This window comes from Micromys minutus (genome assembly GCF_963924665.1).
Source record: "Micromys minutus genome assembly, chromosome: 6".
Taxonomy (NCBI): Eukaryota; Metazoa; Chordata; class Mammalia; order Rodentia; family Muridae; genus Micromys; species Micromys minutus.
Window position 1 is genome coordinate 57,635,686 of NC_137975.1, and position 13,960 is coordinate 57,649,645.

General features: G+C 44.6%; 1 protein-coding gene across 2 annotated transcripts; it reads left to right on the forward strand.

The window, feature by feature from the left end:
* Positions 1-166: 166 nt before the first annotated feature.
* Positions 167-11,128, forward strand: ANKRD16 (ankyrin repeat domain 16). Of its 2 annotated transcripts, XM_080918203.1 has the most exons (7): positions 167-605; positions 1,601-1,821; positions 3,394-3,436; positions 5,876-5,984; positions 6,568-6,729; positions 8,631-8,709; positions 10,601-11,128. In XM_080918203.1, exons 1-7 carry the CDS (start codon positions 265-267, stop codon positions 10,756-10,758), a joined length of 1,113 nt encoding a protein of 370 aa, XP_080774329.1. In that variant the 5' UTR covers positions 167-264; the 3' UTR covers positions 10,759-11,128. The 2 variants fall into 2 exon arrangements, with proteins under 2 accessions (XP_080774329.1, XP_080774330.1); XM_080918204.1 differs by lacking the exon at positions 167-605 and having other exon boundaries at positions 1,607-1,747.
* The last annotated feature ends 2,832 nt before the right edge of the window (positions 11,129-13,960 follow it).

Below are 13,960 nucleotides of genomic sequence, written 5' to 3' on the forward strand. Positions count from 1 at the left end.
ATGTTGTGTCGCCTGAGGAGGCACTATTCTACATCGGAGATTGTGACTTCCAAACCAGAGCAAAAGGCATAAAAAGAAGCTGGTGGACAGAATCCTGCTTGGGGGCGGGGTGGGGGGCGGAGAGTCTGGGGAAAGGGGTCACGTGCAGGAAGCGGAAGCGCCTACCCTCTCTCAGCTTCTCCCAACCTATCATAGCACGGGTCTGCATCTAGGAAAACTGGACCTGGGTATTCCTCTTACTTTTGTCCACCCTAGTCCAGGGCGATGGCTCCGCCTGGGGATCCAAAGCGCCTCTGCAGGCTGGTGCAGGAGGGCCGACTGCGCGCTCTGCAGGAGGAGCTGGAGGGAGCTGGAGGTTGCAGAAAACCAGAGATGGCCCAAGGCAGCCAGGGGCCAGCCGGTGACACCCTTCTCCACTGTGCAGCACGCCATGGGCGCCAGGACATCCTAGAGTACCTAGTGGAGGCTTGGAGTCTGGACATCGAGGCCGCCAACAGAGATTACAAGCGGCCTCTGCACGAAGCTGCCTGTATGGGCCACCGGGACTGTGTACGCTACCTCTTGGGCCGAGGTGCCTTGGTGGACTCCTTGAAGAAAGCGGACTGGTAGGTTGCCCAGCCCAGGGTCCAGAAAAGCTATATCAACACCCCCTGAAGAATCGCAGATTTTCATGTATTTTTCAGTGTGTTCGTTAGATGTATAATTTTGGAAGTTTCAGGTCTTCTCCCCGACCTTCCTTTCTTGTGGGTTTGGTTCTTTAGTTAGGACAATCCCTTCCCGTTGAAAGAGTTTATAGAAATGTAATCAAGTGGAGTGTAACCGTTGAATTGTTCTACTCGTGTGCCCAAGATTCGTTTTTCTGGAGACATCTTGCTTAAATTACCTATTCACTATTACATATTTTAATTCGCATCAATGGATAAGTACAATTGACAAATTTAAATTGGCCATGCACCGAATGTTGAGTTCTTAGGAACTTTTGCCACTTTGAGCCTTGCAGAGCCACAGGCAGGAATGTTGGTGATACTCTCCCATCACACGAGACAATTTTTGTTTCTTGCTATATTGACATATTTTTTAGTTCCATGTCTAGTTCCTAAGAGCCTGGGGACTTCTTTAGGCTCATAACTTAATGAAGTTCCTGACTTCAAGTTATTTCAAATCTGTCACAGCACGGATGCTGGGAAATGGATTAGAGGTGTTACACCCTCCTAGGATCTGTGAGCCTCTTAAGTTTGATCTCAGCACATCAAGGACAGGAGAGAACCATATAATTAAAAGTGTATCTTCCTTGATGTTGTAAAAATGTAGTTCTGCTATATCTTGAGGGTTATCTGTGGATTTTTATCAGTCCTCTTCTTAGTTCATAAATGGTGTTCGCCTCTCAGATGACCTACTACTGTGGATGTACATTTAGAATCAGTTTCCCCTTATTATAGTTCATGGTTCTCAGAGAAGTCAGAGGCTGACAGGTGGTTTCCTGCCACGCCCCCCACCAGACTCCTCTAGGTTTTCCATCTGTACCAAGGACGTATATAATAACGTGAAGGCTTGGCTTCTTCCAAGTGCCTCAGCTCCTTTCCATCCTGGCTGGCCTTAGGACTCCTCTGATGATGGCTTGCACAAGGAAGAACCTTGAAGTGATCCAGGATCTTGTAGAACATGGTGCCAACCCACTCCTGAAGAACAAGGACGGCTGGAACAGTTTCCATATTGCCAGTCGAGAAGGCGACCCCGGGATCCTCCGGTACTTGCTTACTGTCTCCCCAGATGCTTGGAAAACAGAGAGCAAAGTCAGAAGAACTCCTTTACACACGGCAGGTACAGCCTGCAAGCTCTGTCGTCTGCAGTCGGCTCTGCCCAAGCCCTGTGTACACTTTGTAGTTCAAGTCACCTGCAGGGAAAATAGAAGTCAAGGCATCAGAACATCTTATGCTCTCTTAGCAAACTAAAAGTTTCTAAAGTGCCAGAACCTTCGGCTAATATGTCAGTCCACTTTTCCCGGGTATCTATCTGTCTTACACTTCCTAGTTAGTTAGATGATAAGCTGGTCTGTTCCTTCTAAAGTCTGTGACCCTGGGGGAAGAACTTGGCCTGTATGTGAGCAAATGTCCTTCTTTAGCTTTCAGTAGTGGGCCTGATGCCATGTTGTGGAGTCCTAGAGAAAAAGCAAAATTAGAATGGAATGTGTGAATAATAGTCTCACAAGACTAATCAAACAAAAAAAGATAAGAGATGGGCCAGGCAGCCTGGTGCATGCCTGTAACTTTTGCACTCGGAAAGCTGAGGTAACAGGGTCCATTCGGGTTTAAGGCCAGCAGGACAATGTTGGGAGACCCTGTCTCATATACCCTAACATCCCACCTCTCATTTGGGAACAAATTCTTCCTCTAAGAGGCAATTCATTGACTCAGGATCCTGAGCTCTTGCTTCTTTAGACCAATGCCTAAGAGATGAGACAGTCCAGATAACAAGCAGCTGGTGGTTCTCCAGCCACTGGTCACACTTAGGGATCAAGAAATTCTTTTTGAATAAGTATGGAAAAAGTCCACACACTTCATAAATTACTTGGCCAGCTCTCCGAGCATCACACACGGCCCCCACCCTCCCCAAAGATTCAGTCAGAGAACCAGTCACTCACAAGAATAAATGGAGGACAAAGAGAATCTTTCCTGTTGAGTGTAGGCATCTTCAATAGGAGGAGTAAATTTCTGGGTAATTTTCATAGATTCCTAGTAAGTAGATTACTGTCAGAAGGTTTCTGCAGTTCTCTGGAGGGGAGACCACACTGCCCTTTGAACCTCACAATGCTAAAGTGAGGAGATAAAAGTTTAAAATGAGACGTTTACCATGAAAGCGCTCATAAGATGAAATTCCTGGCTTGTAAAGTGAAACCGTCATTCTCTACCATATAGCTAGTTGAGTTTTCCCTTGCTGGGACAGTAATTGTACCTGCTTTAGGTTTTTCTCTATGAGAAGACCAAGGCTGAAGACATGGCTCAACAGCTAAAAGCACTTAACGCTCTCGAAGAGGACCTGGGTTCAGTTCCCAGCACCCAAACAGTGGTTCGCAACCATCTCTAACTCTAGATCCCAAGTTTCAAGGGATCCATCACCCTCTTCTGACTTCTGTGGGTATAAACCATAATTGTGATACACATGTAAACGTGTAGTAACATATAGAAAAAAAAAAAAAGATGGGGCAGAGTAAGTAAGAGGCGTAAGAATTGCGCTTGTTTTTAATTATCTAATTAATTATGAATAATTTGTTGTGCTTGGATAAACCCTAGGGTTTTGCACACGCTCGGCCAGTGTTTATAGACAATGTGTTGCCTTCCCAGCCAACGTTTCAAGTATGTGCTTAAATGTTCCAACTGTCTCTGTTTACCCCAGCAATGCACGGCTGTTTTGAAGCAGTTCAGGAGCTTCTTAAGAGGTAAGCACAAAACTCTAAGTTGGTAGAAAGTATTTCTGTTATAATAAGGAGCTAGTTTCCTTTTACATAGAGAGCTCAGAGTCCACTAACAAGGCCCACATACCAATGAACGTTGCAGGGAATTCAATGTCCCCATAGGAGCATGAGGTAGTAGAATCCAGTATATATTAATAAAGAAGCTGAAAAAGTAAATGTCTCAGCACCAGCCAAACCAAAGCTGTTCACCTGAGAGTAACAGCTGCCCATGAGAGGTAAGGGAGATTTTTACATGAAGGAAAAGTATAACACATTTGAGAAACTGGAAGTAGTTCTCAGGACACTAAGTCTAAACAGGAAAGAGAATACAGATGCTGTAGGCTGTTGTGAAAAGTTTGCGTTTTGTTCTGAGCATGTGAGGTACTGTTGAGTTGGTTGGTTGGTTGGTTGGTTGGTTGGTTGGTTGGTTGGTTGGTTTTGAGAAGGGTCTCGCTATGTAGTCGCAGCTGGCTTGGAACTCAAAATGTATACCATGCTGGTCTCATATAGAAATCCACCTGCTTCTGCCTCCCCAATTCTGATATCAAAGGTATGCACCACCATGCCCAACCTTGTTGAAAGGTTGGGTTTTTCTCTTTTTTTTTATCTTTCTTTTTTCATTTTTTTTGTTGTTTTTTTTTTAGATGTATTTATTTTCATTTTCTGTTTACGAATGTTTTGCCTGCATGCATGCCTGGTGCCTGTGGCAGCCAGAATAGGGTATCAGAGGGACTCAAGCTCCAGCCCTCTGGAAGAACACTATCATTGCTGAACTCCCTCTCCTGGCCCCTTGTTAAGTGATTTTTTTAAAGCCAAGAGTTGTAAGAAATCAGCAGTCTTCTAGAATCACCTGGTTGTAAGATATAAATGAACCTGGGACGGGAACAGATTTCTGTGAGATTGTCTCTTAGGTTGATGAATCAAAATAGGAGAGTAATAGTGATCGCTGGGCTGAAGAGATGAGGGTAAAACCTTGTGGTGGTTTGAATAAGAATGGCCCCATATCTTTGGTTAGTCACAGGGGAATAGCACTATTTGAAAGGATTAGAAGGATTAATGTTTGTCTCCTCATTAGAGGAAGTGTGTCACTATGGGGTGGATTTCAAGGTTTTGAAAGCCCATGCCAGGCCTAGGCTCTCTTTGTCTCTGGGTCTGGATGTAATTCTCAGCTACTGCTCCAGTGCCTGCCAGTATGCCACCAGGCTCCCTACCATGATGATAATGGATTAAGCCAGCTCCAAACCAAATGCTTTATTTCATAAAGAGTTACAGCAATAAAACAGTGACTAAGGCAGAAAAGGCGAGGTGGATTGAGGATATCAATAACAAAAGCTGAATAATTTGATCTGAGATCGGGAGGGAGCTCAGAGGTAGAATTCTTGCCTAGCATAATTAATGCCTTGGGTTCCATCCCCGGCACCATCAAAAATAAGTAAAGGAAAGACAAGGGGACCTTGGGTGGCTCTTACAGTGTGATACCTGTGCCATTTGCTGAGACATTGAGCACTGGAAGAGGAGCAGGTTGGGGGGAAGCATAAAAAATTCATCTTGGGACCAGCAGAGTAGTTCTATCTCTGCGGGAGATGAAAAAGTTCAGATAATCAGAGACAAGATGGGCCAGAGATGAGAGGCTTTGCAACCTATACATGCTGTTGTGAAGTTGGAGGTGGGAAAGATAATTTGGTCAAAGTAAAGAGCACTTAACCCTAAGTCCTAAAAGAATGTGTCAAACACTTAGAGCCATATGTCTGCCTTTCTGGAAGTTTATAAATACTCTTCTTCACTGAAGAAACACTTCTCAAGCACCTTTGTGAGTTAGGTCTGGGTAATGAGCTAAGCATAGCTCCACTCCAGTGGCCTTCATAGGCTAGTGAGGAAGACTGAATAAATAGTTCCATGGAACCCTAGAATTAAAAGGCTGCGTGCAGTGGTGCACATCTGTACTTCTATCCCTGCAGAGACTGAGGCAAGAAAAGCATGAGTTCAAGGCCACGCTGGACTGCACAGTGCAGCAGGATGACTCTGGTTGCTCAGGGAACGTGTGGGGATGTGGGTGGGCATGAGGAGAGGGTGATGAGGAGGACGTCAGGAGACTTGTGCTTAAGTGGGAAAGCAGAGAGGGAGAGGAGGAGTCATGTTGCAAATAGCCTGGCTTCAGAATCATCTTATGTAATTGGTTGGGAGAGAAAAGAGAAAGGCGGTGCTAAGGGTGACCACAGACGCTCCAACCCAAGAAGCTGAAGACAGGAAATTTCTCAAACACAGTAGAGGTTAAAGAGGAAGGTCCCGCAAGTCCTGGAACTCAGTTCAGAGGCTGTCACGGATTGTCAGTAGGACACAGTCTGCCCGCAGACCATCCTGCCACCTGTCTTGGGTTTGAAATGGTGCCCATTCACAGCTCTGTTGTTTTGGCTTTGGCTATAGGTGTCACTATGAACCAGACTGTAGAGACAACTGCGGGGTCACGCCCTTCATGGATGCAATTCAGTGCGGCCACATCAGCATAGCCAAGCTGCTCCTTGAAAAGCATGAGGTAGAAAGTGGCTTTGTTTATTTCTTTATTCTTCTTTAGAAATTTGAGATCTGGGGAATAAACAATACATCATTCTTCAGCTGCTGGCTTCAAATTCTGGCTCCTCTGAGTTTCCCTAGTGGGAGGACCTTTGTAGGTATCAGTACATCTGTGTTCCCATCTCTAAAATGGTGACAAAATTGCTTTCTTCAGAAGGCTCCTACAAGGGTAAACTGATCCTGGGGGTGGGCCTCACAGTAAAGTGCTTGCATAGCTTAGCATAGCACACTCAGGACCCTGGACATATCCAGGGAGGATCCAACTTACAGAATGCAGTTAGCAAACTAAGGATTAAGTAAATGGTGCCATTTAATGCTAATAGCAACAAAGTATCCAGACCGAGCAACAAAGTATCCTGACAGAACTTAAGGCTCCGTGGCCACTGCAATGACTTGACCACGTTTCTCTTCAACTCCTTTGAGAAACAAGCAGAAGTTATGTGCTCTGCCCAGAAGAACTGCAGAGACAGCTAAGCCTCCCCAAAACATCTACAAGGTTATGGGCCCAGATTCCTCTGACATTGCTCCTCTTTCCTGCCTACTAGGCTTGCTCTTCAGCTACAGATAGCCTGGGGGCCCAGGCACTCCACCGAGCAGCAGTCACTGGGCAGGATGAAGCTGTGCGATTCCTGGTGTGCAGTCTTGGCATTGATGTGGATGTGAGAGTAAAGTCAAGCCGGCTCACAGCACTTCATTATGCAGCCAAGGTCAGTTGCTTCTTGTCTCAGCACTCCCTTCGGCTCCAGTGACTGACGGCTCTGTAGTCCTGGCTTTTTTTTTTTTTTTTTTTCTTTTAAAGATTTATTTATGTGTAAGTACACTGTAGCTGTCTTCAGACACACCAGAAGAGGGCATCTTTAAATAGAAACCCAACTTTTTTTATTTTAAAATATGGAGAGAAGGGGGCTGGAGAAATGCATCAGAGGTTAAGATCAGTATCTGCTCTTCCAGAGGTCCTGAGTTCAATTCCCAACAACCACATGGTGACTCGTAACCATAATGAAATATGGTGCCTTCTTCTGGTGTGCTGGCATGCATGCATGTAATATACTGTATACTAAATAAATAAAACATTTTTAAAGAGAGATAACTTTTTTGTTTGTTTGCTTGCTTGCTTTTCAAGACAGGGTTTCTCTCTGTAGCCCTGGTGGTCCAAAACTTGCTCTATAGGCCAAGGCTGTCTCTGCCTCTCGAGGGTACTCTTAAATCTATCTCATACTTGGGCTTTATTTACCCTTCCCACTCTTATTTCCAGGAAAAATGCTATTTAAAACCATAAAGATGTTGAAGGGTGATGGAGACTTCTCGGCTGTTTAAGTATTTGAGACCAAAGTGTGAAATTCTACTTCAGTATAGTCGTGCTGAAACTTTTCTATTAAAAATTAGTAAGTAGGGGGCTGGAAAGACAGCCCAGTGGGCAGATGCTCTTGCAGAGTTTCAATACCCACATGAGGCAAATCACAAGTGTCTGTAACTCCAGCTCCAGGGAATCTGTGATATCATGCTCTTCACGGATAAACTCAGTTCAGTCATGTTAGCATAGCCAAGCTGTTCCTTAGAAAACACAGGGTATAAAGTAGTTTTGCTTATTCCTTTATTTCGATCTATTTATTTGAATCTTCTGACCTCAGTAGGCACCTGCATTACTATGCACACACACACACACACACACACACACACACACACACACACACACCTGTCTCTCACATACACACCTCTTTCTTTCACACACACACCTCTTTCACACACACACACCTCTCTTTCACAAACACACACACACACACACATACATACACATGTAAAAGTAAAATAATTTGCTAAAAATTAACAAATGATCAAATATTCATCATATGAAATTGGTAGGTCATTCTTGTATGAAATTCAGAAGTTAAAATCTCTTTACCTGGCACAAAGGAGTCGCATCTCCTGGTCTCCAATGTATAGAACATTAAGGATGTGCATAAATATTTCCCTAGAGAAAAGGCTATTTGAGGAGCCTTGCTTATTGTACACCACTGAGAAGCCACATGCCTTTATTTAGAAGCAAAAGCACATATTTTCTGACCAACCACCCCCACCACACACTTCTGAGTACAAGGGATAAGTTCCTGGATGGCCTGAATCCTGTCTACAAACATAGAAAGGAAAGCAAACATTGCCTCTGTAGAAAGGTTGGACCTGCAATCTTGATTTTAGTCTCCCACTGACCTAGACATGTGTACAAATTACTATGTGAATGACGCTGGCTATGACAGGGATCTCTCTTCTGGAGCCTCAGCCTTTCAACTCCTTCCTGCCTTCACGATTTTAACAAAAAGTTCATGTGATTGGGAAATATCAGAATTGTGACTTCCATATAAACCACAAGGTTTTGTGCTGCTGACCTTGATGGGAATTTAATCGTATTATCTACCCTGATGACTCAATGTTACCATTGTTGAATGATCTGTGTTAGAATCATGGGTGACATAAACCTTCCTTGAAACAGGAAGACTCGGTGTTTCCAGTCGGCTGCATCAGAATGAGCTTCTGGTGCACACTAGAGGCTGTTTTTAAAGGTTTGTTTTTTGCCCTCATCACAGTGGTAATGAATTTGTTTCAACCTTAGGAAGGACAGACAAGCACAGTTCAAACTCTTTTGTCCTTGGGTGCCGACATCAACTCTAAAGATGAAAGACATCGCTCAGGTAGGAAATACCAATGATTCACAGACTTTTTAGTTTGAGGCACTGATGTGGGTTACACACCTAATGTGCACACAGCCCTACATTCAGTCCCTATCCCTGGGGAAAAAAAAAGTTTCTTCCTTAAAATAGCTTTTCATTTGTAAATGCTATTGGAGCTATTGGTTTTGCTCTTTTGATGTTGGAATTTTTAATATATATCGGATATGTATATATTAAATATATATCGTGTGTGTGTGTGTGTGTGTGTGAGTGTGTGTGTGTGTGTGTGTGAGTGTATGTATATAAGTGCATTGTATGCTTGCCTGTGGAGGCCAGTAGAGGATGCTGAGTTCCTTTGAACTGGTTTCAGCATGTTGTAAATTACCATGTGGTTGCTGGGAATTGGACCCCTGGGTCCTCTAGAAGAGCAGCCAATGCTCTTAACTCTCGAACTCTCTCTCCCTTATTCTTTGTTTTTGAGACAAGATCTCAAAAACATTATGTAGACCTGGCTGGCCTCAGGGCTAGAACTAAAGCTGTAAGCTACCACAACTGTTTAACATCACGACTAAGGTGTTGAGCACTAACCACCATCCTGGGACTGCAGTTGGTTGGTTTCTGTGGATTTTTTTTCCCCAGATTTATTTATTTATTCTTCCGTGTACGTGTTTTTATGAACTAGTGCCACATATGTGCAGATGCCCCAGTGGCCAGAAGAAGGCACCAGATCTGTTAGAACTGGAGGTGCTAGGAACTGAACTCTGGTCCTCTGTAGAGGCAGCAAGAAATCTCTCCAGCCCCTAATACTGTTATTTGAAGCCATAACAATATATGTGAGCTGAAAGTATTTTTTATCTCTTCTATGAGGGCTTTAGTGTTCAGAGATAACGCCTGAGCACTTCCCTTTCTGTGTGTTCTGGGGACCAAGCCCGGGGCCTAGGTAGACATGATCTAGCATTGAACTGTATCCCCACCGCTGTTCAGAGCTGATCCTTCGTAACTGACTTTAGAGGAAAGCTCACAATTAGTATGATTCTTTGAGCCAAGGGCCTTCTTGTAGGGCTCAGTGGCATCAGGCTTCAAGGACTCACAAACGACCCGATCTCACTAGCAGGTCATGCAGGTTAGCTGCTGCTAGTCATACAGGTATTGGGACTGGAGAACATCCTAATTCATGGTAGTTCAGCAATATATTAAGGCATATTTATGTCCCATTAAAACCATGATTAAATAGCACATAAAAGTGAGCCTAGGGAGAAACAGTCTCCTCTTGCTTGCCACTAACTAGGAAAGCTTCTTATAGTTTCTGATTTATTTTCTATTAGGTTTTTATTGTTTTCTTTTTCTTGTTTGTTTGTTTGTTTGTTTGTTGAGATTTTCTCTATGTAGCTCTGGCTGTCCTGGAACTCACTGCATAAAATAGGTAGGCACCTGGAGCTCACAGAAATCTGCCTCCCATTTGCTGGGATTAAAGGTGTGCACCACCATACCTGGCAGGTTTGTTTTCTTTAGAAAAAATTGTGGCCCAGTCAGCCTAAAATTGCTTCCAGCGTAGGGCCACCATGGGTAGGTATGGAAGTGTGAAATGTGTGTGACTGGAGAGCTGGCCGGCAGGACAATGCAGTCAGTGAAAGCACTTGTCACCAAGCCAGGTAGCCTGCATTTGATCCCCCAGGGCCTGCACAGTGGAAGAGAGGTGGCTCCTGCATGCTGTCCACTGACTCCTCTCTCCACAGGCACTGTGGCGAGCGCACATATACACAGACTCGAGCCTAGAGTACGTACACGCAAGCTCTGTAGAACCGGACAATCCACTGTGCGTTTCTGAGTGCAGTATATGTCCGGGTAATCCACTGTGCGTTTCTGAGTGCAGTATACGTTCTCAGCGTAGATTTCCCGTGTCTCCCTTTAGCCCTGCATCTGGCCTGTGCAGGTCAGCACGTGGCCTGCACCAGGTTCCTTCTACAGTCAGGGCTGAAGGATTCCGCAGACCTGACAGGCACCTTGGCCCAGCAACTCATGAGGAGCGAAGATATCCTTCGGGACTTTGACCACGACCTGAAATCATAAGGATGCTTGAAGAAGGAGGCGATGGCGTTCACGGTGATTCACACCATGCTTCTTCAGTCGCTGGTGCATCAGTGAGCTACTTCCCAGCCAGCGTTGTCATCTCCTGCCTTGCCTTCTTCATGCTCTTTGACTGCATGACCAGGAGTCTGGATGCCTGGCATGTTGTGTGATCTTGAACATAGCCATTTTTTTCCTTCCAATTTTAGCATCTATGCTGCTGAAGCGAGCACGAACGTAACCATTTTTTTTTTAAACTGTAGTGAGGATTGAACTCGGAACCTTGCACATGCTGAGCAACTGCAGTACCGCTGAGGCACATCACCAGCCCCATCTCCTGGCTTTTCTACCCTGCAAGAATGAAATTAAACAAAGAGGCTTGTGTATCCTTAGGGAAGTGACTGTAATATATATGTCTTTAAATATATGAAAATCTAATAAAATATAAACTGCTGTTTGCTCAAGCTATAAACCATAGTTGGCCTATTCAATTTTTTTCCTTTATAGCTTGCATGTGGCCCTTTGGCTTCATAGCCAGGAAGGGCATGTATTTGCCATTTATAACATTTACAACATAGATAAGGACACTGGATGGACAGACACTTTTTAATATGTGAGTGGATAGTTTGCCTGCATGTATGTCTGTGTCACGTGCATGCCTGGGCCTTTGGAGGCCAGAGAGAACATCAGATTCCCTGGGACTGGAGTTACAGTTGTGAGTCTCTGTGTGGATGCTGGGAATCAAACCCCAGGTCCTCTGAGAGAACAGTCGGTGCTCTTAACCACCGAGCTGAGCCATCTCTCCAACCCCAGGTAGATTTTAACATGAAGGAGCTTTTGTTTGCTTGAGTGGACAAGTTCGGTCATGAGAAGGATTCGTCCCTCCTTAGGTTAGTACTACTACTTACCTTCCTTGCTCTGTATTGTGCTTGCTTTGCCAAACAGCAAAGACCTCCAGCTCCTCTTAATTGGTCTCCTATGGAGTTCATAAACCCCCATTTCTAACCACCAGACACATGTTACTGTGGAAACACGGTCCTACCTGGCAGTCTCTTTGTCACACACTGTGCACCTGTGCTCATCTCAGACGGGATTACCATTCTCCCTTGTGTCAGAGAGCTCTCTGTCTCAATGCCTTTGGGATCTGAGGATGATACTGGTGTGTGATATTTCATGTATGCATGCTGGGGCCAAACGATCATCCTTGGAACACACACACAAGTGTTCTGTCCACTCCCATTCATAGTCTCTCTCTCCTCACCCTCCCTCTGTCCCTCCCCAACACAAGCCTCTCTAGTGAGCCTGACACTAGTCTCAGGCTCTGAGTGCTGAGATTTGAGGCCTGAGCTACAATGGCTGCTATCTCTTTCTTGTTGGCTCCTCTTCACCCATAACTAATTCCCATGTGTCCCTCTGTTTCTGCCCTTCCCAGTACTAGATTCTATCAGCGCTGACTACTACAAGCCACTCCTTAAATTACTCAGCAGCCAGAGATGATAGTGGCTATCAAAACATTAATTGTAGCAGAGAAAATAATAATATGTGATCACAATACGCTTTGGCTGTAATACTATATTAGAAATACTAATAGCAGTGCAGATGGTAATAATTATTCCTCCCTAATTATTGTTACTTTCTCCATTCCCTTTGGGTCTCTAGTAAGTTACTTTCCCAGGACACCCTGCCTGAAATTTTATCCCTTGTTTGCAGCATTTGCTACCACATTCTTAATTGATATGGGAAGGCGCGGCCCACGGTGTGCAGCGCCATTCCCTACAAAAGAGGTGAGGGGTCCTGAACTGTATGACAGGGGATAAATTAAGCTGAGCATCAGCAAGCAGACGAGTGGGCATGATACATTCATTCCTCTCTGCTTTTAACTCTGGGTGAGAGCTGTTTGAAATCCCTGCCTGGACTGACTGTGACTTGGCATTTGTAAGTGAAAGAAACCTTTCTCCCCAGGTTGGTTGTTTTTTTTTTTTTTTTCCCCAGAGGATTTTTATCAGAGAAACAAAAAATAGGACTAGAACCACCACCCACCCCTTGTTTTTTTCTTTTTGGTATTTACCACTAGCAAATAGACTACATAAAATGTAAGTAACTTTTATTAGCTCTGTCTTCTGTGGATATTTAATCTGCTGGGGTCTGGAGTGAGGCCCAGAATAGTCCTGGTACAGAGTAAGTGTGTTACAGTGTGGTTGGTGAATACAAGAGTAGTGGTTTATGTTTATCGAGTGCTTACCGTAGGCTAGCTGCTGTGCTGAACGCCTTACCCACGTTGGCTCGTTTTGTTCTCTGGCTTTTACAGTTTGTAAATAGCTATTATTCGTCTTCAGCAGCCTTTTCCAGGCATATTCCCTTGAAAAGAGTCTACATTTCGAACCCCAGCACAGGCACCATCTTGCCACCAACAGTCTGTCTGTATTGCCAGTCCCTCCCCTGTGCAGACTGTTGTCTATAAAGTAACCTGGGATGTTCTAATCGCCTGCTAAAATTTTTTCTTAGACAGGGTCTCACTATGTAGCCCTGGCTGTCCTGGAACCCACTGACCTGAACTCACAGAACCACCTACTTCTGCCTCCCAGGTGCTGGGATTAAAGGCATGTGCTAGTGTGACAGGTTAAGAAACACATTCTTAACTCTGGGCCTACTAATGTCCTCAGTCCCTTCTGCTTTCTGGACTCTGTACTCGAGATAACTCCAGTTTTGTTCTTTTTCTTCTTCTTGCTCTCCCCCATTCCCACCCAGCCCCCTCCCCTTTTTTTCAAAGGCTCTCAGTGTATACCCTGAGCTGGCCTTTAGTGTGTGGTTCTCCATTGTGCCTGGCATTTACTCTGGAGGGATAGCTACTGAGGCCTTGTGCTCTTATGAATAGTCAATGATTGCTATCTAAAATTTATGGGGTTGTTCTTTCTTGGGAATCTCAGAGCCTTGGTATAACCTCAGTCTTAAGACACTCCTGGCAAACCTGGAATTCTTACAGTGACAGTGTTTGCTTAGGAAATGGTTCCCTAAGACAACTCCTCAATCTGATAAGAGATTTTGGTATTCAGGAGTTGGCTTATGAAAGGGCCTTTTATGTAAGAATCAATAAAAAGTGCTTCTGCAAAGCTGCTAGGTGGTCAGTTCATTAGAGCTGTTCAACTTGCTACTAGAAAGCCTTAATGCACCCTGCAGTCTCTCTGTGTCTGCCTTTGATCGACCT